At 36.5% G+C, this 26649-nt stretch overlaps 2 protein-coding genes across 2 annotated transcripts in view; one reads left to right on the plus strand and one right to left on the minus strand.

Moving 5' to 3' along the window:
- LOC134854912 (leucine-rich repeat-containing protein 71-like) overlaps window positions 1-26649 on the minus strand; it is a 251335-nt gene that overhangs the window by 224646 nt on the left and 40 nt on the right. The window lies entirely within an intron of this gene.
- The window catches only part of LOC134854774 (uncharacterized), a 35147-nt gene continuing 17562 nt past the window's right edge, over window positions 9065-26649 (plus strand). The window contains exons 1-5 of the mRNA XM_063871131.1: window positions 9065-9181; window positions 12085-12312; window positions 15830-16207; window positions 18355-18473; window positions 18803-19208. Coding sequence (XP_063727201.1) covers window positions 9065-9181; window positions 12085-12312; window positions 15830-16207; window positions 18355-18473; window positions 18803-19208 — 1248 coding nt within the window. The remainder of the gene's footprint in view (window positions 9182-12084; window positions 12313-15829; window positions 16208-18354; window positions 18474-18802; window positions 19209-26649) is intronic.

Below are 26649 nucleotides of genomic sequence, written 5' to 3' on the forward strand. Positions count from 1 at the left end.
TTTGCTGATTATGAAAACGTATTTGACTATTCGTTTGACTTTAACTCAAAATGGGTTGATAACGACTTGGAGAAAAAATCCGTCTGTTTCAACAAGCTATAAAAATACAAAAAACTTCCGGTGGTTTATTTAATTAATTATCAAAATTATCTTAATGAGACTAAATGGTATCTGCAAGGTCACTTTTATTTCCACTGCAGAGTAACTCCTATTGATTTGAAAATAATTCACGAAAGTTATACGTCTTTGAAACAAATTTATCCTGATATTTCTAACCGACGCAAATATTTTCTAGCTGCATGCTCTCTGTTTTTTGTTAGTTCTGATAACCTTAACTACGACATTTTAATTAAGTTGAGACCTTATGGTGGCTTGATTGGTATTGATAGCTCTTCCTTGAACAAACACTTGAAAACTTCCAAGATTTTACAATTGCACGCTATTTTGCGCAATGCGGTCGGATTTATACACTGGTTTTATCAACAGGATCCCACGTACTGTTATATGTTGCCCTTGAACTGTAACAACAGCTTATTGGGATATTTGAGTTGAATAACGTTCTGACTTTTCATTAAGTTGAAAAAACCTGAACTCTCTCATTTACTAGAATGCTAAGCGAAAGATCAGTTGTGCTTGACGTGGATGGCTTTCGTTGCAAGAAAAACGCCTCTGTGTTTAAAGAATAAGCAATAACAACTTCAGACTACAGCGACCGACTCATTTTGTTTACTTCCAGAGAATTTCAACATATTACCAAAGATCGAACAAAAAGCTTACAACTGGTTAACAAATTATTTAAACGGTCTCCATTGGGAAAACGGTGCTTACCTTTACATAAACTTGAATCAAATACTTCAGAGTTTTGTGTTGAGAAATCCAGGTGCCGTTTTTTACGCTAAAGGAAAAGAAATGACAGAATTTTTGGCCAGGTACTTGGACCGAAAGGTTGAAAACCTAGATGATTTGGGCTGTCCTCGGGTTGAAAACTTAGTTTTCAAAAATTACCCAATTTGCAACAGACATATACCTCATAACAACTCCATGAATCCTTGTGCCCTGAAGAAAAGCAAGGATTTTTATGATTGGTTGAAAAATGAACAACAGCGAGAGATCAGCGAAAGTGGAGATATACCTATCAACATATTCAATGCTTTGTGCGTGGATGACTCCAGAGAGTGATATTAAAAATTCATTAACAAGAATAGAGCGTATTGATTGCAGCGGCGAAATTGTTCAGAGGAAGGGTCAAATAATAATTTCCGAAGAAGAGTTGTCTACATTAAAGAGATTTTTTCCAGTTAATGATCAATTTGTATACTTCCAGAGATTCAAGTTTATCAGAAAAGCTAGCCAGGAAGCGAGGAGTCTATCTTCCCGAAAGAGTCTTGTCTTAGTACCCAAACGTCAGCCAGGAGTTCAGATGGAGCTAAACAGCGTGAATTGCCAGATGAGATTAAGAGGATAGTGAAAGAGGATGCTGTGAAGAAAATAATGTTCTATGAAAAAATTGCATATGTCCCAGCAAATTTTGTTCTAGAAATGCATGACAAAAATGATAGAGACTTCACACGATATGAAATTTTGTACTGTTCATAATACAAATTCAATTGATAGTTTTTTTACAAGCTTCAGTTACAGTCAGAAAAAGTCTAACACAGTCTGTAGAAAATCAGATCTCAAATGCCAGAAACAGCAGTAGTAGCAGTAGATGAACCTGACGCGACATTAGTAACTGAGTTTAATTATGACTAGACAAATAATGAAAAAAAATCGTGGAAGTTTTGTACCAATGTAGGTTTGCCAAGGTCTGAAGTAGTTTTTGTTGCGCAAATGTAGTAATCAGAATTTTACTAACTTTCTGCATTCTTGAACTTTCCGTCACTAAATTAAATTGCGAAGAAACTTCATTTTGATTTTTGATTTTATCCGGCTTGGTGGGTTACGTTTTACCAAATCCGAGGGTATGAATAAAGTGATTGATACTTAGACAAGGGTTTTCATGGCAATAGTGGGACCATCAGGATCCGGCAAAACTGAGTTAATTTTCAAACTTTTGACGGGAAAAACTTTTTACCCTAAATTTGGAACCGTTCTATATCTTTACAAAGAGATGCAACTTGCATTCTCAGAAAAAGTGTCTTCTCAAGAAGTGAATGTGAAGTTCATGAAATTCAACGAATTCGAATCTTTAAGAATTTTAGAAAATGTTCTTCTAGTTTTCAATGATTCATGTGAAGACATCTATAAATTACAAGGAATTTTTTAAATTAGCAACAGCGGGTAGACAGAGAGAGACAGATATAATATATGTTAAGCATAACATGTTTCAACAAAGCCGATGATCGTGTACGATTGATTTTAACACTTCACATATCATTTTGTTCAAATCGCCTCGTGACGTTCAGCAACTAGATTTTTTAGGAAGACAATTGAATGTATCAAAACTTTCGAGAAGTTGTTACGAACAAGCTACCCGAGACTCTTTTGGACATCTTCTAATCGACTTGGACCCCGCATATCAGATTGTTTGAGATATTGTTCAAATATCACACGGCCTGGACCAACAATTTTTTTTAAACCCTTATCTGAAGCAGAAACTACTCCAATCACAGATGAAAAAGAAAAACGTATCTATTCTGCGGCATATGGTACAACTGACACCTGACCAACTAAAACGATTAATAAGAAAAACTTCAAATCGCGAGATCATAACACTTATTTGTGAATGTTTGCTCAATGTAGTCAATGGAAACGTACCCGTTAAAATCGCCAATATCGAATCGTTCGAGACAGCATACAAATATTTAATAACTCCAAAAACCAGTGTTGTCAAAAAACGTGCGAATAAATTGAGTAAAGAAGGTTTTCATTTAGTGCGGCAAATATTGTTTATTTTTGTTACAAGTACCTCAAAACTTAATAAGACTGCTGAAGAACTCATTCTAATATCGAAACTTTTATATGCTAAAGAGCAGTCTCATGCTGCACGTGTTCTTAACGATAATACTATTAAACATAAAAACGCTCAACTATCCTACCTTAACCAGCTTAGACCCCAATTACTTCCTCGAACTAGTGAGACTGCTGCAACGAAGGAAACATTTACGGAAAATGCTGCTGAGCCCCAACAAAAACAGCTTGTACTGTTAATAACGGACAATGAAGAAGTAAAGGTTGAACCTGATAAAGATGAAATAATAGAAGAGAAAAACGATAGTCAGACCGAAAGTATTTTGGAACAGTTACAGTTTTAGAGGACAAAAAATTTATTAGAGCAAAAACCATACGTGAAATCATAAAAAAATCAGAGAGAGTAACCATAAGCCATGACAATGAGGTAATATGTGTGGATAAAGTACCAACAGGACTTAAAGCTGCCGTATTTCTATACGACATACAGCAACCAACAAAAAAACTACGCAATCCGGCTTTCATTATCATTTTAACTGCTCTCAACTTGAATGAAAAGCTTGTAATGAATCGAAATGCCAAACACGCGGTTTAGTCAGCGTATTTTAACGCTCAAGATAGTGAAAACAGTGACGGGTGATCCTGAAGAAGTGCTACGGGCAGCAACATTACTACATCCAAAATAACAATAGAGACACCAAGCACATCTGAAATTTTGGCATTTTTTGGATTTAAAAGTCAGTATTGACAAAAACAGGAAAATTAACTGTGGATGGTATCAGAAACCAACAGATACAAGTACCATACTAAATTTTAGAATTTTCGCCACCTTCAGTATAAAAGAAGTGCAATTGAAAGAGCTATTCATCGGGTTATCCTCAGTACGTCCGTATGGGAAGATTATGATAAAGCGATGGAAATCAACTGTAAGCAGTGATTGGATAAACAATATCCGTAAAGTTGGTAGTCGCGGATTGCATCGCAAGCCCTTGAAAAGATCATCGGGGAAAGCAAAAACAAAAAGAAAGATGACTGAGAAAAGGAAGCCCTGCAACGGTTCACCAGCGGTCTTGATGGTTCAATATCGGGGGAATCATCCTTGGCAAAAAATTCGCGATATCACCAGTGCACAAATAATTTCACGACGCGAAAAATAAAGACTTGTATGCCTTCTTTAAAATCCTCCTTCCTTTTCCAGTGAACTGAAATCAAAAGTGGTGTGAAGTCTTGAATGTTTTGAGCGCAAGGCCATCTATAGTTGCCAAAAGGTTCGGCATGTCACCACAAGGATTGAGAAACACCGAAAACAGAATACCCCAGTTAGACAGCATATAACGCAGTGTGATAGTGATAGTTGAAAGTCAGAGTTTAATGGGAAGATCATCGATCAGGCCTCCACCAGCATTAAATTACTTACATTAGAGGAGCTCCACATTAGGAAACACAGACCGGCAATTAACACGCGCGACGAATTTAAAAGTGGTGAGCTGACACGAAGGCTGTAGTTCCAGAATCAACAAATTTTGGCTAAGAAACAAAAATGATTGATATAACAATAATGTTAGCATGATTTAGCGACAAAACAAAATTGTCGCCTTTTTAAGTGACATATGAGGTTAAAGAAAAATAGGCCCTATAACCATTGACTCAAGAGTCAGGGACACTATCACTTGTTTTTTTCCACCTCAAGCGGTTGGAGCCAATTCGGTTCACTTGCGACATGAGACTAAAAACCGTGTTACAGCTTTAAAGCCACTACCAAAAAAACCCCCACTCTAGAAAATAAGAAGAACGTCCCCATACTTGGGTCTCAAAATACCTAAAATACCCGAACTCCGTTAAAAACAGGGTCGGAACCTTATGCATCGTCATTTTTTATTAGTCAGTGGACCTTCGATCCATTTCAGATGGGTCAACTTAAAAACTCTCCCTAACTCAACATAAAAATATAAAAAACACTCAAGAAGTTTAAATTTGATGCTCACAAACCGACACGAACTCTAGAATTGAAGGTTCACTCGAGAAACTTGTAACGAATTAGTTTTAGCTCAAGAAATACGTTTTGGGTCTGGACCATTGGGAGATTGCGATTGTCCACCTTTCCACCGAAGGTTCACTCTGGTCCACTTGAATTTCACTCTCCTTTCACTCGCGATTACTTTCTGTCTCCTGCCACGAATAAGATAGCTCTACTCTCGTTGAAGTAAGTATCGGAGATTGCGAAAAGCAATTTCCCGCTTCTATTTTCGACTACATTCCCGCTATTGTAGTTCGAATCTTCTGATCTTCTTTTTCTGATATTTTCAGTTGTTGCGAGAACCTTGAGCATGACACGCTCAATTCGAATTTTTGAAAAATTGCATTTCACCCCAAAATCAAGACTGAACGTTTTTCTCAAGGTCAAACCTCCAAATATGACCGACTGGCACCTTAATTGGAAGATAATCGATCACGCCTCCAGCAGCATTAGGTTACTTACATCAGAGCAGCTCCACATTAGGAATGAAAGGCCGGCAATTAACACGCGCGACGAATTTAAAAGTAGTGATCTGACACGAAGGCTGGAGTTCCAGAATCAACAAATGTTAGCATGATTTAGCGACAAAATAAAATTGTAAAACAAAACTGTTAAAAATTCTCTGAAATTTGTGGCCAAATTAAAAAAATTGCTATTTAAAAGTTGTTACACAATTTAAAAATACTTGTGAGTTTTTGATTGGTTAAATTATTTAAGTTTTGAAATAATAATGACAATTTCTATGATCATTGATCATTTTGTAAGGATAGATAGGTTTTTAAAACCTGAAGATGCACAAAATGTACGAAAAAATTTGTTCGAATTTACACTTAAAAAAGCTTGCATCCGAAAAGCAAAAGTTCGGCATCTATAAAATGGAAACCTAGCCGGTGACAACAAGGTAGTGATCCGAGGCCCCGAAAGTATTCGGTGGTTTTCTCAATTATTTTGTTCGAAAATACTACATTTGGATTCAACTCACTTCTAAACTTTCACCGTGCAGCCTGCACAGGACGTCCAACTGGAATTAAAGTCTTTAACTTAAAAGAAGCTACTATAACTAAAAGAAGCTTCGCAATCCTGAGGAGCTCTAAACTTTGTGTTAGGGGTGCAAATCGCTGCGCAAAGTTCATTTTGTCGACAACTCAATTAGCGCTAGTGTAGAGGAAGGACGGCTAAAAAATTTAAAACTACGACGATGCATTTAATGTTAATTTTGAAAATTCGGCATTTTAGCATGACAAAAAAATTCAAAACTAAAATTAGGCTTTAAGACATTGGGAAAAATAACCAACTTTAAGAATAATTTTGGCAGGCTATTTAAAGTTTGATTGTATAAATCAAATTGTATAGCAATTTGATAAATTAATTTATGAATAATTAGTGTGACACATTTTATGGTTTTTGATCAGTCTCTACCTTTTTAGTTAGATTTTTAAACCTGAAGATATACTAAAATTGTGCAAAAACGTTTGTTCAATTAACAATTTTAACGTAATTGATGCACTTAATGCTGATATCTGACTTCATTGATAAAATGATACAGTTAACTAAACGGAAGGGGCCCTTTAGCACATCAGTTAATGCAACTTATCTTACAGCAATATCAACGGCTGAAACATGCTAACAAAGTGAAAACAGAAGAAATGGACAGCGAGATAGAGACTCCGAAATATAATATGCACCCAGTCTCTGTCCTGACAAAATGCATATGTCGACTGCTGCAGAATGGACTCATTTTACCCAAAGTGATCGTCAACCAGGTAGAGCTCAGAAGCTTTGGCCAAATGAAGTGTTTTTCCGTTTGTCAGTCATTATCAACATGATGCTTCAATGAAAAGGCAAAATCTCTTAAGTCGATGTTTTAGTTTATTTCGTCTTAAGCGCACTGGGAAATTTTTCTCAAGTTTTCTTAAAAAGCTATCACGGTACAACCAGAATGTGAATACGTTCTTGTTGAACCGTACAACCGGTACTCTAGAATGGGCATGTAGCCCGGAGCTGTGTCATGTAGTCTTGATGTCGTAAAAGCACCCAGGAGCGCCATAAAAACACTATGTAACAGTCGCTTACTTAAGTCACATATGAGGTTAAAGAAAAATAGGCCCTGTAAGTATCGGCTCGAGAGTCAGGGACGATATCTCTTGTGTTTTTCCATCTCAAGCGGTCGGAGCCAATTCCGTTCACTTGCGACATGAGACTAAAACCCGTGTTACAGCTTAAAGGCCAATACCAAGAAACCCCTCACTCTAGAAAACAAGAAAAACGTCCCCATACTTGGGTCTCCAAATACCTAAAGTACCCGAACTCCGTTAAAAACAGGGTCGGAGCCTTATGCATTGTCATTTTTTATTAGACAGTGGACCTTTGATCCATTTCAGATGGATCAACTTAAAAACTCTCCCTAACTCAACATAACAAAATAAAACACATACAAGAAAGTTAAATTTGATGCTCACATACCGACACGAACTCTAGAATTGAAGGTTCACTCGAGAAACTTGTAACGAATTAGTTTTAGCTCAAGAAATACGTTTTGGGTCTGGACCATTGGGAGATTGCGATTGTCCACCTTTCCACCGAAGGTTCACTCTGGTCCACTTGAATTTCACTCTCCTTTCACTCGCGATTACTTTCTGTCTCCTGCCACGAATAAGATAGCTCTACTCTCGTTGAAGTAAGTATCGGAGATTGCGAAAAGCAATTTCCCGCTTCTATTTTCGACTACATTCCCGCTATTGTAGTTCGAATCTTCTGATCTTCTTTTTCTGATATTTTCAGTTGTTGCGAGAACCTTGAGCATGACACGCTCAATTCGAATTTTTGAAAAATTGCATTTCACCCCAAAATCAAGACTGAACGTTTTTCTCAAGGTCAAACCTCCAAATATGACCGACTGGCACCTTAATTGGAAGATAATCGATCACGCCTCCAGCAGCATTAGGTTACTTACATCAGAGCAGCTCCACATTAGGAATGAAAGGCCGGCAATTAACACGCGCGACGAATTTAAAAGTAGTGATCTGACACGAAGGCTGGAGTTCCAGAATCAACAAATGTTAGCATGATTTAGCGACAAAATAAAATTGTAAAACAAAACTGTTAAAAATTCTCTGAAATTTGTGGCCAAATTAAAAAAATTGCTATTTAAAAGTTGTTACACAATTTAAAAATACTTGTGAGTTTTTGATTGGTTAAATTTTTTAAGTTTTGAAATAATAATGACAATTTCTATGATCATTGATCATTTTGTAAGGATAGATAGGTTTTTAAAACCTGAAGATGCACAAAATGTACGAAAAAATTTGTTCGAATTTACACTTAAAAAAGCTAGCATCCGAAAAGCAAAAGTTCGGCATCTATAAAATGGAAACCTAGCCGGTGACAACAAGGTAGTGATCCGAGGCCCCGAAAGTATTCGGTGGTTTTCTCAATTATTTTGTTCGAAAATACTACATTTGGATTCAACTCACTTCTAAACTTTCACCGTGCAGCCTGCACAGGACGTCCAACTGGAATTAAAGTCTTTAACTTAAAAGAAGCTACTATAACTAAAAGAAGCTTCGCAATCCTGAGGAGCTCTAAACTTTGTATTAGGGGTGCAAATCGCTGCGCAAAGTTCATTTTGTCGACAACTCAATTAGCGCTAGTGTAGAGGAAGGACGGCTAAAAAATTTAAAACTACGACGATGCATTTAATGTTAATTTTGAAAATTCGGCATTTTAGCATGACAAAAAAATTCAAAACTAAAATTAGGCTTTAAGACATTGGGAAAAATAACCAACTTTAAGAATAATTTTGGCAGGCTATTTAAAGTTTGATTGTATAAATCAAATTGTATAGCAATTTGATAAATTAATTTATGAATAATTAGTGTGACACATTTTATGGTTTTTGATCAGTCTCTACCTTTTTAGTTAGATTTTTAAACCTGAAGATATACTAAAATTGTGCAAAAACGTTTGTTCAATTAACAATTTTAACGTAATTGATGCACTTAATGCTGATATCTGACTTCATTGATAAAATGATACAGTTAACTAAACGGAAGGGGCCCTTTAGCACATCAGTTAATGCAACTTATCTTACAGCAATATCAACGGCTGAAACATGCTAACAAAGTGAAAACAGAAGAAATGGACAGCGAGATAGAGACTCCGAAATATAATATGCACCCAGTCTCTGTCCTGACAAAATGCATATGTCGACTGCTGCAGAATGGACTCATTTTACCCAAAGTGATCGTCAACCAGGTAGAGCTCAGAAGCTTTGGCCAAATGAAGTGTTTTTCCGTTTGTCAGTCATTATCAACATGATGCTTCAATGAAAAGGCAAAATCTCTTAAGTCGATGTTTTAGTTTATTTCGTCTTAAGCGCACTGGGAAATTTTTCTCAAGTTTTCTTAAAAAGCTATCACGGTACAACCAGAATGTGAATACGTTCTTGTTGAACCGTACAACCGGTACTCTAGAATGGGCATGTAGCCCGGAGCTGTGTCATGTAGTCTTGATGTCGTAAAAGCACCCAGGAGCGCCATAAAAACACTATGTAACAGTCGCTTACTTAAGTCACATATGAGGTTAAAGAAAAATAGGCCCTGTAAGTATCGGCTCGAGAGTCAGGGACGATATCTCTTGTGTTTTTCCATCTCAAGCGGTCGGAGCCAATTCCGTTCACTTGCGACATGAGACTAAAACCCGTGTTACAGCTTAAAGGCCAATACCAAGAAACCCCTCACTCTAGAAAACAAGAAAAACGTCCCCATACTTGGGTCTCCAAATACCTAAAGTACCCGAACTCCGTTAAAAACAGGGTCGGAGCCTTATGCATTGTCATTTTTTATTAGACAGTGGACCTTTGATCCATTTCAGATGGATCAACTTAAAAACTCTCCCTAACTCAACATAACAAAATAAAACACATACAAGAAAGTTAAATTTGATGCTCACATACCGACACGAACTCTAGAATTGAAGGTTCACTCGAGAAACTTGTAACGAATTAGTTTTAGCTCAAGAAATACGTTTTGGGTCTGGACCATTGGGAGATTGCGATTGTCCACCTTTCCACCGAAGGTTCACTCTGGTCCACTTGAATTTCACTCTCCTTTCACTCGCGATTACTTTCTGTCTCCTGCCACGAATAAGATAGCTCTACTCTCGTTGAAGTAAGTATCGGAGATTGCGAAAAGCAATTTCCCGCTTCTATTTTCGACTACATTCCCGCTATTGTAGTTCGAATCTTCTGATCTTCTTTTTCTGATATTTTCAGTTGTTGCGAGAACCTTGAGCATGACACGCTCAATTTGAAATTTTGAAAAATTGCATTTCACCCCAAAATCAAGACTGAACGTTTTTCTCAAGGTCAAACTTCCAAATATGACCGACGCGCACATTAATTGGAAGAAAATCAATCACGCCTCTAGCAGCACTAAGTTACTTACATTAGAGGAGCTCCACATTAGGAAAGACAGGCCGGCAATTAACACGCGCGACGAATTTAAAAATAGTGAGCTGTAGTTCCAGAATTAACAAATTTTGGCGAAAAATTAAAAAAAAATTGAAATAACTAACATGTTAGCATGATTTAGCGACAAAACAAAATTGTGAAACAAAAATGTTAAAAACTCTCCGAATTTTTTGGCCAATTTAATAAAATTGCTATTTAATAGTTGTTACATAATTTAAATAAATCTTGTGAGTTTATGATTGGTTAAATTTCCTAAATTCTGAAATTATAATGACAATTTTTATGATCATTGATCCTTTTGTAAATAAAGATAGATTTTTAAAACCTGAAGATGCACAAAAATGTGCGAAAAAGTTTATTCGAGTTTACACTTAAAAAAGTTTGCAACCAAAAAGCATCCAAAATCTATAAAATGGAAACCTAGCCGGTGACAACAAGGTAGTGATCCGAGACCCCGAAAGTATTCGGTGGTTTTCTCAACTATTTCTTTTTTTCATGGCGCTTTGGCAAAAAATAAAGAGTTGAAAATACTACATTTAGATTCAACTCACTTCTAAATGTTCACCGTGTAGCCTGCACAGGACGTCCAGCTGGAGTTAAAGTCTTTAACTTAAAAGAAGCTTCTAGAACTAATAGAAGCCTCGCGCTCCTGAAGAGCTCAATACTTTGTATTAAGCGGTGCAAATCGCTGCGCAAAGTTCATTTTGTCGACAACTCAATTAGCGCTAGTGTAGAGGAAGGACGGCTAAAAAAGTTAAAATTACGACGATGCATTTAATGTTAATTTTGAAAATTCGGCATTTTAGTATGACAATAAAATTCAAAACTAAATTTAGACTTTAAGAAATTGGGAAAAATAACCAATTCTAAGAATAAATTTGGCGGGATAATTGAAATTTGAATTGTATAATACAACATTGTATAGCAGTTTGATAAATTAAATTATGAATAATGTGTTTGACACTTTTTATGATTTTTGATCAGTCTCTACATTTTAGTTAAATTTTTAAACCTGAAGATAAAGAAAAAAAATGCGCGAAAACGTTTGTTCAATTAACAATTTTGACATAATTGATGCATTTAATGCTGATATATGACTTCATTGATAAAATGATACAGTTTACTGAATGGAAGGGCCCCTTTTGTAATTTGGTTTTTTCAATCTTTTTCTCAGGGTGAGAATTATTTAAAAAACTTAAGACATACGATAAATTTCTTACAGCTATAGTGTAATCTAATGGCCGATGCAAATAATAGTTAGCGTAGCTCTGTAATGGCTTCTGTAGACCACCTAACTGGTTTCTGTCCAACTAAATCCTTTCTTATGAGTAATTAAACTTGGAAGAACTGGTGGGTGAAGGATTATTGATTTAAAATACCTAGCCTGAACTTTTCATGATAATTTTCTTGGTGATGGCTTTTTTCAGAAACCAATGAAACAGCTTGAAAAGCTGGCTGTGAGCAATAATGGCCTCGTTGATTCCTTGAAAGAATCTCCTGAAAACTGCCGTGCTGAAAACCATACGGATCTTGTTTCCGCCTTAAGGTGATTTTTATTAATGTTTATTCACTAATTTGGCGATTTTTTGCGAACACAGTCCTTCACTCCAGCCGAATTATGGGAGATTGTCATGGGTAAGATCCACGTTTCTAAAGCAAAATCTGTCCTAGTGTTTGTGATATGTAGAATAGTGAGGGACGAGGCGAGCCACTGGAACACAAAGCACATCAGTTAATGCAACTTATCTTACAGCAATATCAACGGCTGAAACATGCTAACAAAGTGAAAACAGAAGAAATGGACAGCGAGATAGAGGCTCCGAAATATAATATGCACCTAGTCTCTGTCCTGACAAAATGCATATGTCGACTGCTGCAGAATGGACTCATTTTACCCAAAGTGATCGTCAACCAGGTAGAGCTCAGAAGCTTTGGCCAAGTGAATTTTTCGTTTGTCAGTCAATATCAATATGGTGCTTCAATGAAAAGGCAAAATCTCTTAAGTCGATGTTTTAGTTTATTTCGTCTTAAGCGCACTGGGAAATTTTCTCAAGTTTTCTTAAAAAGCTATCACGGTACAACCAGAATGTGAATACGTTCTTGTTGAACCGTACCACCGGTACTCTAGAATGGGCATGTAGCCCGGAGCTGTGTCAAGTAGTCTTGATGTCGTAAAAGCACCCAGGAGCGCCATAAAAACACTATGTAACAGTCGCTTACTTAAGTCACATATGAGGTTAAAGAAAAATAGGCCCTGTAAGTATCGGCTCGAGAGTCAGGGACACTATCTCTTGTGTTTTTCCATCTCAAGCGGTCGGAGCCAATTCCGTTCACTTGCGACATGAGACTAAAACCCGTGTTACAGCTTAAAGGCCACTACCAAGAAACCGCCCACTCTAGAAAACAAGAAGAACGTCCCCATACTTGGGTCTCGAAATACCTAAAGTACCCGAACTCCGTTAAAAACAGGGTCGGAGCCTTATGCATTGTCATTTTTTATTAGACAGTGGACCTTTGATCCATTTCAGATGGATCAACTTAAAAAATCTCCCTAACTCAACATAAAAATATAAAAAACACTCAAGAAATTTAAATTTGATGCTCACAAACCGACACGAACTCTAGAATCGAGTAATTAAACTAATAAGCAACTCTAGAATTGATGGGTAATTGAGTTTAACTCGAGAAGTTTGTAATGAAGTAGTTTTAGCTCAAGAAATATGTTTTGGGTCTGGATAATTGGAAGATTGCGATTTCCACCTTTCCACCGAAGGTTCACTCTGGTCCACTTGAATTTCACTCTCCTTTCACTCGCGATTACTTTCTGTCTCCTGCCACGAATAAGATAGCTCTACTCTCGTTCGAATTAAGTATCGGAGATTGCGAATAGCAATTTCCCGCTTCTATTTTCGACTACATTCCCGCTATTGTAGTTCGAATCTTCTGATCTTCTTTTTCTGATATTTTCAGTTGTCGCGAGAACCTTGAGCATGACACGCTCAATTCGAATTTTTGAGAAATTGCATTTCACCCCAAAATCAAGACTGAACGTTTTTCTCAAGGTCAAACTTCCAAATATGACCGAAGCGCACATTAATTGGAAGAAAATCAATCACGCCTCTAGCAGCACTAAGTTACTTACATTAGAGGAGCTCCACATTAGGAAAGACAGGCCGGCAATTAACACGCGCGACGAATTTAAAAATAGTGAGCTATAGTTCCAGAATCAACAAATTTTGGCTAAAAAACTAAAAAAATTGAAATAACTAACATGTTAGCTTGATTTAGCGACAAAACAAAATTGTGAAACAAAAATGTTAAAAACTCTCAGAACTTTTTGGCCAATTTAATAAAATTGCTGTTTAATAGTTGTTACTTAATTTAAATAATTCTTGTGAGTTTATGTTTGGTTAAATTTCTTAAATTCTGAAATTATAATGACAATTTTTATGATCATTGATACTTTTGTAAAGATAGATAGATTTTTAAAACCTGAAGATGCACAAAAATGTGCGAAAAAGTTTATTCGAATTTACACTTAAAAAAGCTTGCATCCAAAACGCAAAAGTTCGGCATCTATAAAATGGAAACCTAGCCAGTGACAACAAGGTTACCATAACAAGGTTACCATAACAAGGTTACCATAACTAAACGGAAGGGACCCTTTTGTAATTTAGTTTTTTTTTAAACTAAAAGAAGCTTCGCGCTCCTGAGGAGCTCTATATTTTGTATAAAGGAGTGCAAATCGCTGCGCAAAGTTCATTTTGTCGACAACTCAATTAGCGCTAGTGTAGAGGAAGGACGGCTAAAAAATTTAAAACTACGACGATGCATTTAATGTTAATTTTGAAAATTCGGCATTTTAGCATGACAATAAAATTCAAAACTAAATTTAGGCTTTAAGAAATTGAGAAAAATAACCAATTCTAAGAATAAATTTGGCGGGATAATTGAAATTTGAAGTGTTTATTACAAATTGTATAGCAGTTTGATAAATAATTTATGAATAATGTGTTTGACACTTTTTATGATTTTTGATCAGTCTCTACATTTTAGTTAGATTTTTAAACCTGAAGATATACTAAAATTGTGCAAAAACGTTTGTTCAATTATAAATTTTGCTATAATTGATGCATTTAATGCTGATATATGACTTCATTGATATAATGATACAGTTTACTGAATGTAAGGGCCCCTTTTGTATTTTGGTTTTTTCAATCTTTTTCTCGGGTCTAGGACAACAAGCCGACGGGACTTCAAGCTGAAGGGGCTTGAAGCCGAAATTGAAACTTTACAAGCACCTCAAAACACTATTTTATCATCTGTAAAACGTTATTTTTTAAAAATTTTGGCAATCTTAGCCCATAATAAACGTTATTCATGACAATGCACCGCTTGTGATTGGCATCCGTTAATAACATCAGCCGGTTTTTGAACTGCATAAATTATAAACTTGAAAAATGCCTTCAACCATCTTTTACTTTCCAACTTTCCGAAACATCATTTGGAGGCTTAAATTTTATGAAAACGCCAATAACTTGTGAAGAAAGATCATGAAATTCGGAAACTCTTCAAAATAGTTTTCAAATTAATCATATTTCACTAGTTTATAAAGAACTATTCGGCTTGAAGTCCCTTATTTTACGATTCGGCTTGAAGTCCCGTCGGCTTGATGTCCGGCACCCTTTTTTCTCAAGGTGAGAATTATTTAAAAAACTTAAGACATCCGATAAAGTTCTTACAGCTATAGTGTAGTCTAATGGCCGATGTAAATAATAGTTAGCGTAGCTCTTTAATGGCTTCTGTAGACCACCTAACTGGTTTCTGTCCAACTAAATCCTTTCTTATGAGTAATTAAACTTGGAAGAACTGGTGGGTGAAGGATTATTGATTTAAAATACCTAGCCTGAACTTTTCATGAGAATTTTCTTGGTGATGGCTTTTTTCAGAAACCAATGAAACAACTTAAAAAGCTGGCTGTGAGCAATAATGGCCTCGTTGATTCCTTGAAAGAATCTCCTCAAAACTGCCGTGCTGAAAACCATACGGATCTTGTTTCCGCATTAAGGTGATTTTTATTAATGTTTTTTCACTAATTTGGCAATTTTTTGCGAACACAGTCCTTCGCTCCAGCCGAATTATGGGAGATTATCATGGGTAAGATCCACGTTTTTAAAGCAAAATCTGTCCTAGTGTTTGTGATATGTAGAATTTCAATTTTTGTGAATAGGCTTCAAGGTTTTAGGGAGATACGTAATCTATAAGTGCGTAATCATAAACATAAAAAAACTGTGCATACTTCGGATGTCATTGAATTGTAAGTCTTCTAAATCTGTAAAAGTAAAGATTTGTAAACCTATTTCAACCGTATTTCAATGTTGCTGTTGTTTTCAGTCTAGTGCATGGATTGATAGCGTTTAGATTGAATGAAGACACTGATCATGAAGCTGTACGTCAAATGGAAGAGAGAGAGAGAGAGAGAGAGCGTGTTGACCGAGGCGGTATCTGTTCTCAATAGTCTTCTTAACACGACAGATCAACAAGGCCCTCTCTCGACAAAATGCTACGTCCTCAAAGAAAAACTGAGTGAGGGACGAGGCGAGCCACTGGCACAATTAGCACATCAATTAATGCAACTTATTTTACACCAATATCAACGGCTGAAACATGCCAACAAAATGAAAACAGAAGAAATGGACAGCTACATGGAGGCTCCGAAAAATAATATGCACCTAGTCTCTGTCCTGACAAAATGCGTATGTCGACTGCTGCAGAATGGACTCATTTTACCCAAAGTTATCGTCAACCAGGTAGAGCCCAGAAACTTTGGCCACATGAAGTGTTTTTCCGTTTGTCAGTCAATATCAACATGATGCTTCAATGAAAAGGCAAAATCTCTTAAGTCGATGTCTTAGTTTAGTTCGTCTTAAGCGCACTGGGAAATTTTCTCAAGTTTTCTTAAAAAGCTATCACGGTACAACCAGAAGGTGAATACGTTCTTGTTGAACCGAACCACCGGTACTCTAGAATGGGAATGGGCATGTAGCCCGGAGCTGTGTCAAGTGGGTTTGATCCCGTAGTCTTGATGTCGTAAAAACACCCAGGAGCGCCATAAAAACACTAGGTAACAGTCGCCTACTTAAGTCACATATGAGGTTAAAGAAAAATAGGCCCTGTAACTATCGGTTGGAGAGTCAGGGACACTATCTCTTATGTTTTCCCACCTCAAGCGGTTGGAGCCAATTTGGTTCACTTGCGACATGAGACTTAAACCCGTGTTACAGCTTAAAGGCCACTACCAAAAATTCCGCCACTCTAGAAAAAAAGAAGAATGTACCCATACTTGGGTCTCGAAATACCTAAAACACCCGAACTCCGTTAAAAACAGGGTCGGAACCTTATTTCACCCCAAAATTGAGACTGAACGTTTTTCTCAAGGTCAAACTTCCAAATATGACCGACGCGCACATTAATTGAAAGATAATCAATCACGCCTCCAGCAGCACTAAGTTACTTACATTAGAGGAGCTCCACATTAGGAAAGACAGGCCGGCAATTAACACGCGCGATGAATTTAAAAATAGTGAGCTGTAGTTCCAGAATCAACAAATTTTGGCTAAAAAACAAAAAATTTTGAAATAACTAACATGTTAGCATGATTTAGCGACAAAACAAAATTGTAAAACAAAGTGTTAAAAACTCTCATAAATTTTTGGCCAATTTAATAAAATTGCCATTTAATAGTTAATACATAAATTAATTAATACTTTTGAGTTTATGATTAGTTAAATTTCTTAAATTTTGGAATTATAATGACAATTTTTCTGATCATTGATCATTTTGTAAAAATAGATAGATTTTTAAAACCTGAAGATGTCCAAAAATGTGCGAAAAAATTTGTTCGAATTTACACTTAAAAAAGCTTGCATCCAAAACGCAAAAGTTCGGCATCTATAAAATGGAAACCTAGCCGGTGACAACAAGGTAGTGATTCGAGACCCCGAAAGTATTCGGTGGTTTTCTCAACTATTTCTTTTTTTTCATGGCGCTTCGGCAAAAAGTAAAAAGTTGAAAACACTACATTTAGATTCAACTCACTTCTAAATGTTCACCGTGTAGCCTGCACAGGAGTTCCAGCTGGAGTTAAAGTCTTTAACTTAAAAGAAGCTTCTAGAACTAAAAGAAGCTTCGCGCTCCTGAGGAGCTCTATACTTTGTATTGAGGGGTACAAATCGCTGCGCAAAGTTCATTTTGTCGACAACTCAATTAGCGCTAGTGTAGAGGAAGGAAGGCTAAAAAAGTTAAAATTACGACGATGCATTTAATGTTAATTTTGAAAATTCGGCATTTTAGCATGACAATAAAATTCAAAAATAAAATTAGGCTTTAAGAAATTGGGAAAAATAACCAACTCTAAGAACAAATTTGGCGAGATAATTTAAGTTTGAAGTGTATTATACAAATTGTATAGCAGTTTGATATATTAATTTATGAATTATGTGTTATACACTTTTCATGATTTTTGATCAGTCTCTACCTTTTAGTTAGACTTTCAAACCTGAAGATATACTAAAAATGTGCGAAAACGTTTGTTCAATTAACAATTTTGACGTAATTGATGCATTTAATGCTGATATATGACTTCATTGATAAAATGATACAGTTTACTGAACGGAAGGGCCCCTTTAGTATTTTGGTTTTTTCAATCTTTTTCTCAAGGTGAGAATTATTTAAAAAATTTGAGACATCCGATAAAGTTCTTACACTTAAAGTGTAGTCTAATGGCCGATGCAAATAATAGTTATGGCTTCTTCAGACCACCTAACTGATTTCTGTATGAATAAATTCGTTTTTCTGAGCAATTAAAATTGGAAGAACTGAGGAGTGAAGGATTATCGATTCAAAATACCTAGCCTGACCATTTCATGATAATTTTCTTGGTGGTGGCTTTTTTCAGAAACCAATGAAACAGCTTGAAAAGCTGGCTGTGAGCAATAATGGCCTCGTTGATTCCTTGAAAGAATCTCTTCAAAACTGCAGTGCTGAAAACCATACGGATCTTGTTTCCGCCTTAAGGTGATTTTTATTAATCTTTATTCACTAATTTGGCGAATTTTTCCGAACACAGTCCTTCACTCCAGCCTAATTATGGGAGTCTGTCATGGGTTAGATCCAAGTTTTTAAAGCAAACTCTGTCTTAGTGTTTGTGATATGTAGAATTTCATTTTTTGTGAATAAGCTTCAGTGTTTTAGGGACATACTTAATCTAACAGTGGGTAGTCCGAAATAGAAAAAAGCTATGCGTATTTTGGATGTCACTGAATTATAAGTCTTCTAAATGTTTGAAAGTAAAGATATGTGAACTTATGTCATCCGTATTTTAATTTTTTTGCTGTTGTATTCAGTCTGGTATATGGATTGGTAGCGTTTAGATTGAATGAAGACATTAATAATGAAAGTGTACGTCAAATGGAAGAGAGGGAGAGCGTGTGGACCGAGGCGGTATCTGTTCTCATTAGTCTTCTTAACGCGACAGATCAACAAGGCCCTCTCTCGACAAAATGCTACGTCCTCAAAGAAAAACTGAGTGAGGGACGAGGCGAGCCACTGGAACAATTAGCACATCAGTTAATGCAACTTATCTTACAGCAATATCAACGGCTGAAACATGCTAACAAAGTGAAAACAGAAGAAATGGACAGCGACATGGAGGCTCCGAAATATAATGTCCAACTAGTCTCTGTCCTGACAAAATGCGTATGTCGACTGCTGCAGAATGGACTCATTTTACCCAAGGTGATCGTCAACCAGGTAGAGCTCAGAAATGAAGTCGTGAAATGAGGCCAAGTGAATTTTTTTTCCGTTTGTCAGTCAATATCAATATGGTGCTTCAATGAAAAGGCAAAATATCTTAAGTCGATGTTTTACTTTATTTCGTCTTAAGCTCACTGGGAAATTTTCTCAAGTTTTCCTTAAAAGCTATCACGGTACAACCAGAAGGTGAATACGTTCCCGCTGAACCGTACCACCGGTACTCTAGAATGGGCATGTAGCCCGGAGCTGTGTCAAGTGGGTTTGATCCCGTAGTCTTGATGTCGTAAAAACACCCAGGAGCGCCATAAAAACACTATGTAACGGTCGCCTATTTAAGTGACATATGAGGTTAAAGAAAAACAGACCCTGTAACTTTTGGCTCAAGAGTCAGAGACACTATCTCTTGTGTTTTTCTACCTCAAGCGGTCGGAACCAATTCGGTTCACTTGCCACATGAGACTAAAACCCGTGTTACAGCTTAAAGGCCACCACCAAAAATTCAGCCACTCAAGAAAAAAAAGAAGAATGTCCCCATACTTAGGTCTCGAAAAACCTAAAATACATGAACGCCGTTAAAAACAGGGTCGGAACCTTATGCATTGTCATTTTTTCTTAGACAGTGGGCCTTTGATCCTTTTCAGATGGATCAACCTAGTAACTCTGCCTAACTCAACATAACAATATAAAACACACTCAAGAAAATTGAATTTATTATTCACAAACCGACACGACCTCTAGAATCGAGTAACTAAATTAATAAGCAACTCTAGAATTGATGGGTTATTAAGTTTAACTCGAGAAGTCTGTAATGATTTAGTTTTAACTCAAGAAATACGTTTTGGATCTGGACCATTGGGAGACTTCGATTGTCCACTTTTCCACCGAAGGTTCACTCTGGTCCACTTGAATTTCACTCTCCTTTCACTCGCGATAATTTTCTGTCTTCTACCACGAATAAGATAGCTCTACTCTCGCGCAATGAATTTGAAAGTAGTGAGCTGACACGAAAGCTGTAGTTACAGAATCAACACAATTTGGCTAAAAAACAAAAAATTTCGAAATAACTAACATGTTAGCATGATTTAGCGACAAAACAAAATTGTAAAAAAAAATGTTAATAACTCTCAGAAATTTGTGGCAAATTTAATAAAATTGCTATTTAATAGTTGTTACATAATTTAAATAATACTTGTGAGTTTATGTTTGTTTAAATTTTCAAGTTTTGAAATTATAGTGACAATTTTTATGATCATTGATCATTTTGTAAAGATAGATAGATTTTTTAAACCTGAAGATGCACAAAAATGTGCGAAAAAATTTGTTCGAATTTACATTTAAAAAAGCTTGCATCCAAAAAGCAAAAGTTCGGCATCTATAAAATGGAAACATAGGCGGTGACAACAAGGTAGTGATCCAAGATCCCGAAAGTATTCGGTGGTTTTCTCAACTATTTCTTTTTTTCATGGAATTCAGAGATGGTATTTACTTAAGATACGGATGGTAACCGACCAAAACCCCACTCTTATGTGCATGTGGTGCTAATTTTAACTTGACACATGCGCTTCACTGTGCAAAGTGTGGTTACACACACATAAGACACAATGCAATTAGAGACACATTCGCCAACCTCATGAATGAGGTTTGCCATGATGTCGAGTTTGAGACGAAACTTCAGTCGTTGCAAGGCGAAAGCTTTGTCAACAATTCAACTACAACTGAAAATTAGGCACGACTTGACATTAACGCAAACAAACTCTGGGTGTTCACGATTCAGCCGCGCTTTCTTTGATGTGAAAAAATTTCAATCCTCATGCCGAAACATCGCGAAAACTGCATAAAGACGCAAACAAATACCACGAAAAGCAAAAGAACTCCAAATATCAGCAAAGAATTTTAAAAGTAGAGCACAGTAGCTTCTGTCCACTAATTTTCCGATACACCGGTGGCACTGCTCCAACGGCCACACGGACGATGCAGCGATTAGCCGAAAAACTAAGTGAAAAAAGACAAGAAAGCTATCCAGGATCTATAAACTACAGAAGAACTAAAATAAGCTTCGCGCTCCTGAGGAGCTCTATACTTTGTTTAAGGGGGTGCAGATCGCTACGCAAAGTTCAATTTATCGACAACTCCATAAGCGCTATTGTAGATGAAGGACGGCTTAGATAAATTAACATTACGACGATGCATTTAATGCTGATTCTGGACTTCATTGCTGATATATATGCGTTTTTATAACGCTGGTATGGCCCTATCCAGCTTGTGCTCTTACCATAACTAAACGGAAGGGACCCTTTTGTAATTTAGTTTTTTTTTAAACTAAAAGAAGCTTCGCGCTCCTGAGGAGCTCTATATTTTGTATAAAGGAGTGCAGATCGCTGCGCAAAGTTCATTTTGTCGACAACAAATAAGCGCTAGTATAGATGAACGACGGCTAAAAAAATAAAAAATTACGACGATGCATTTCATGTTAATTTTGAAAAATCGGCATTTCAGCATGACAATAAAGTTAAAAACTAAATAAGAATTTTTTAAAATTGTTAATTCAAACGTTTTCGCACATTTTGTGCATCGTCAGGATATAAAATTTTTTATTTACAATAAAATGATTTTATATTATTTCTTTAAAAACTAAAGTTAGGCTTAAAGAAATTGGAAAAAATAACCAACTCTAAGAATAAATTTGGCGGGATATTTAAAATTTGATTAGTAGTAGTAGTAGTAGTAGTAGTGTAGGCTTTAGGATTTCTCCATGGGTTTTGAACCCTCGTTTATAAGTTCATAATTTTTCCCGGTGGGTTGCAGTTTCCACACCAGCAAAGAATTCTCCACATACACAAGTTGTTTTCTGCAAAATTTCTGTTGAAGAATTTCCAAAACGTGTTTGTTATAGATATTTTCAGGCTGTCATAATCTTGATTTTCGAAGTCCACAATTTGGCTAAAGTAGTTGTATAGCGTAATAGAACGTATATAATAATTTTCATTTGACTTTTTCAGTCTTGTTGCATGAACAGCAATCTCACCACGTGTTGCTTGTCTCGTTCGTGATTCGTTTTTATGAATAATTGTATTCAAATCAATGTCATGTTTTTTTTTTAGTAGTGAAACTAAGTACAATATGTCGTGTAATTCAAAGTACATTGAGAGTGGAAGGAGCTTTAAAAATTTCAGTCTTTCAGTATAACTCATTTTGAAGTTATTTGTAATCCAAGATGTCGCTCGTTTTTGTACTCTTTCTAGTTGTCTTAATTCTGCTTTGTTCGGATACCATGTTTGCGATGCATAGCTTATGATTGGTACGATGTATCCGCAGTATAAGTTTAATTTTGACTTTAAAGATGTTTTTTTCGAGATATTTCGTTTGATTTTGTAAAAAGCTCCCATTGCTTTTGATATGCGATTTTCAGCATTTACTGACCACGAAAGGTTGTGACACATTAAAATACCTAAGTCTTTTTGGGTCTTTGCGGTATCAACATTTGTATTAAATAGTGTAACTTCCATTTTCCCTTTGAGGTTTAACAAATTACATTTATCTTCATTCAGCGGCATTTTATTTTCTTTGCACCATTTTTCAACATTTGCCGTGTCTTTTTGCAGATGAATTTCTTCAGTAGACAAGATTTTCATATCGTCACAATAGCCAAAACAATCTGAATTCTCAATGCATTTGGGAAAGTCGTTAATGAATATGATAAAAAGTAGAGGGCCAAGAATTGAGCCCTGTGGTACACCGCTAGTTACTTCTTTCAGAGTTGATGAACTTTTATTGATTTTCACAAACTGCATTCTATCTGTTAGATAGTCCTGTATTATGTCTTGTATTTGAATGCTTAGACCTATGTTCCGTAGTTTGGCGACTAGGATACTATGAGGAACTTTATCAAAGGCTTTAGAAAAATCTAGATAAAGGACTGAGAGTGTTTGAACATTTTTGTCATCGTAGAGTTCATATACTTTGCTCAAAAATTGTACCATTTGTAGTACTGCTGACCTTTTTTGCCGGAAGCCGTATTGTGCGTTTTCCAGGAAAGGTTGAACTTTGGGGTATATATTATCAAAGATAATTTTTTCGAAGACCTTCGAGGCGGAGCATAAGAGGCTAATTGGGCGGTAGCACTCGACTGACGCCTTGTTCTTTTCTTTAAAAATTGGGGCCACTTGACTTGTTTTCCAGTAGGTCGGGAAGAGCCGCTTGTTAATGAATGTGCGGAAGAGAAGATAGAGCGATTTTGACAGAGTTTCAGAAAGATTTTTTAGGATTATATTACCTATACCATCAAAACCTGACGCTTTATTTGTTAAAAGATTTTTGAGAATGTATTGGATTTTGGTTTCTTCAATGTGTATTTGTGTACAGATTTCTTCTGTAGGAGAACAGTTTGTATTTCGTGCGAGAGGGTTAGGAATTGATTCCTTTTGATATACACTGATGAAAAATTCGTTAAAAAATGTAGCTTTTTGGGTGTCATCTCTTGTGGATTTTTCCTTGTAGAACATTTTTTGGGGATATTTCCTGGAACTACTTATTTTGTTCAAGTATTTTTGCAGGTCACTGAATCGTCTACTGCTTGTTACTGTTTCTTCGTAAATTGCTTGATCTGCAGTCAATGCTATTTGAAGATTTTTTTCCAGTTTTTTGTGTTTTAGGATAATGCTTAAATTAGGTTTGTTTTGCCGATCGATACGCCGTTTTAAGGTTTGTACTCTTTTTAGCATGTGAGACGTACTTGGCTTCACCCATGGGGGGAGAGTTGATCTGTGTGATGTAACCTTGGGTACATTGTTCTTTATTTTGTCCCATAACCATGCATACCACTGACGAAGGAGCTCATTTACATTACTGTAACAATACGGTATGAAAGGTTTGTCTTTTATTTCTTGATTTATTATCTTCCAATCGGCTCTGTTAAACGCCAGACTTTCATCTTTGTTTATTTCTTTGATACTGGCTTCCATGTTAATTGTTGCAGAGTAAGCATAATGATCTGAGCAAGAAACTTTGTCGATGCTGTATGCGTTTGTTGCTGAATGGTCCGTGTGCCAGTTGAGTATTACTCCAGGGTTGTTTGTTAATAAAACATCAAGCTGCTTTTTTTTGGAGTCGAATAATTGTTCATAGTCAAGTTCGATGAGCTTTTTTAACACTGCATTTTCATATTTGTCCTTTGAGTGCATCATTTTCCAATGAGTGTATTCAAAATTTATATCTCCCGTAATCGACACTGCGTTACAGTTGTGTTGTATTTGTAATTTTGTTAGGTTTTCGAACAAACTGATGAAGTTTTGTTGTTTCCATTGGTATTTACTGTTTTTCGGGGGATTATAAACACAGCAGAGTATTTGATGATGCCCAGTTTCACCTGTTAGTTTGGCCACTATGCATTCTTCATTTTCTATTTGAGCATCAATTTCTTCGTAATGCACATTTTCTTTTATCGCCATGAGTACGCCCCCGTGATTGGTTTTTAAAGTGGAGTTTTTTCTATCTTTGCGAATTATATTAAAACCAGCCAAATGCAGAGCTTTATCTGGTATTTCCTTTACCAGCCATGTCTCTGTGAGACATAGTATATCGTAGTCTGTTTGTAAAATGGCATTTGAAAGAGCTATTCTTCTGTTGATGTCTAAAATACTTCTGACATTTAGGCATAACATTTTTAAATACTTGGCAGTAGGTAGTCAATTGCTTTCTTCGACTTTTTTCCAATTTCCACTTTCTTCGTCATATGGGTAAAGGACAAGGTCCCTTAGCCTTAGGTTTTTAGCTGATACTCCAGTTTTTATCATTGTTCGTCTTTTCATAAGAAGTTTGTTCTCAATCAGAAATTCACTTGGGCTGAGCTCTTTTGACACAAAGACAGTTTTGTCGTAGTTTTTCAATTTTGCCAAGGACATTAGTATCAGTCGTTTTTGCCATTCATTTGAAACATTTACAACTATTGTGCGTGGCCTTTTTCCTTCTTCGTATTTTCCTAAACGTTTTAAATCTGTGATTTTTGCTTCAACTGTTAAGAACGCAAACAGTTTGTTCACCTCTTCCAAGTCGTGTTCGTGTCTATCTCTTGAACTTTTTGAGCCCAGTTCAAGCAGTCCTCTTATCCGGATTCCGTTATAGCTTGATTCTGGTTTGTTTAAGGCAGGTTGCTTTGGCTCATTTCTGTTTTGTGGTTTTTTGCTTGTTTCATCTATCTTTTGCTTAAGTGAATCTATCTCTTGTTTAAAAGTAGAGAATTGTTCGGCGATTTCATTTAGTTTTGTTTCAGCAATGGATGGACGGGTTTGCATCAAATCGTTGATCATCGACTCTTTCCTATTGTTTCCAACACAACAGTTACAGAGCAGGAGGACGTTCTGGCTGATCTCCGAAATTCCAAGGATGGCAGTTTCAGATATTCCAGTGCATGTTTTTGTCATGTGCATAACATCGCCACAGGCAATGCAATTAAAGATTTGACTTTTGTTTGTGATCGGCTTTTTGCATGTTTTACAAGATTTCTCAGATGCTTGCGAGACGCTAGCATTTCTGCGTCTTTCTTCTGAGCCCATATTGCTCAAAAAAATCTTCTCAGAACTGACACTCCAAGGTATAAAACCTCAGGAGAAAACCAGACTAGAGAAGACTTATTGAGTTTTTTTGATTCCCTTGGACTGATACTCCAAGGTATAAAAACCTCAGGAGAGAATAGTCTCAAGAAAATCAGACTCACCAGAACTAGTGCGATGAGGATTGGGCTGCTTGTTTTTTCTTTGCTGCTGCTCTCTTTGATTTGGTGGGCCGTACTCTGGATTTTGATCTTTGCTGAAGTACTAGTGAACGAAGGTTGTGACGTTTCGAAAGTACTTTGTTGAGCAGCTTCAGCTCAAGAGACGGAGGGGGGTGTAGTTTAGAGAGGGCAACAACTGTATCAATGTCGTTTTGTTTTTGTTTAGGAAGAAGTCGTTTTATCGCGTCGATGATAAGAGGTTTCTTCGTCTTCCGTAACTTTTCAAAAATTTGAGGGGTACCGTCTCGACGAATGTATATGATCGCAGCTATTTGATGCTGAAAATTCGTGATGATTTCAGTTAACTGCTCCGGGGAACACTTCGTATTAAAGTTTTTGGGATGTTTTGTGATACTATTGTTTATCACGTCGTGCCAGAGAATGATTTCTCTGGATTTTAGGGAACCGTTTCTAAGTAACCACTGCAATTTCTTGAGTTTACTCACGTTGTTTGGGTTGAGGCTTAGTCCCGATTTTGCAAAAGTGAATCTTCGATACTTTACCCTTAGATCGTAGGGTAGGTAGTCAAGGGTCCTTCTGAGTGAGCTTGCTCCAACTACAATCATGTGATCCACCAACCTGTGTCCACCCACTAGTGTCCACGAGCGGTAGCAGAGGTAAATAATTTGAAGTAAATGCAGGGGACCACCACGGCTGTCCTAGTATATC

This window comes from Symsagittifera roscoffensis, chromosome 9 (genome assembly GCF_963678635.1).
Source record: "Symsagittifera roscoffensis chromosome 9, txSymRosc1.1, whole genome shotgun sequence".
NCBI classification, from domain to species: domain Eukaryota; kingdom Metazoa; phylum Xenacoelomorpha; order Acoela; family Convolutidae; genus Symsagittifera; species Symsagittifera roscoffensis.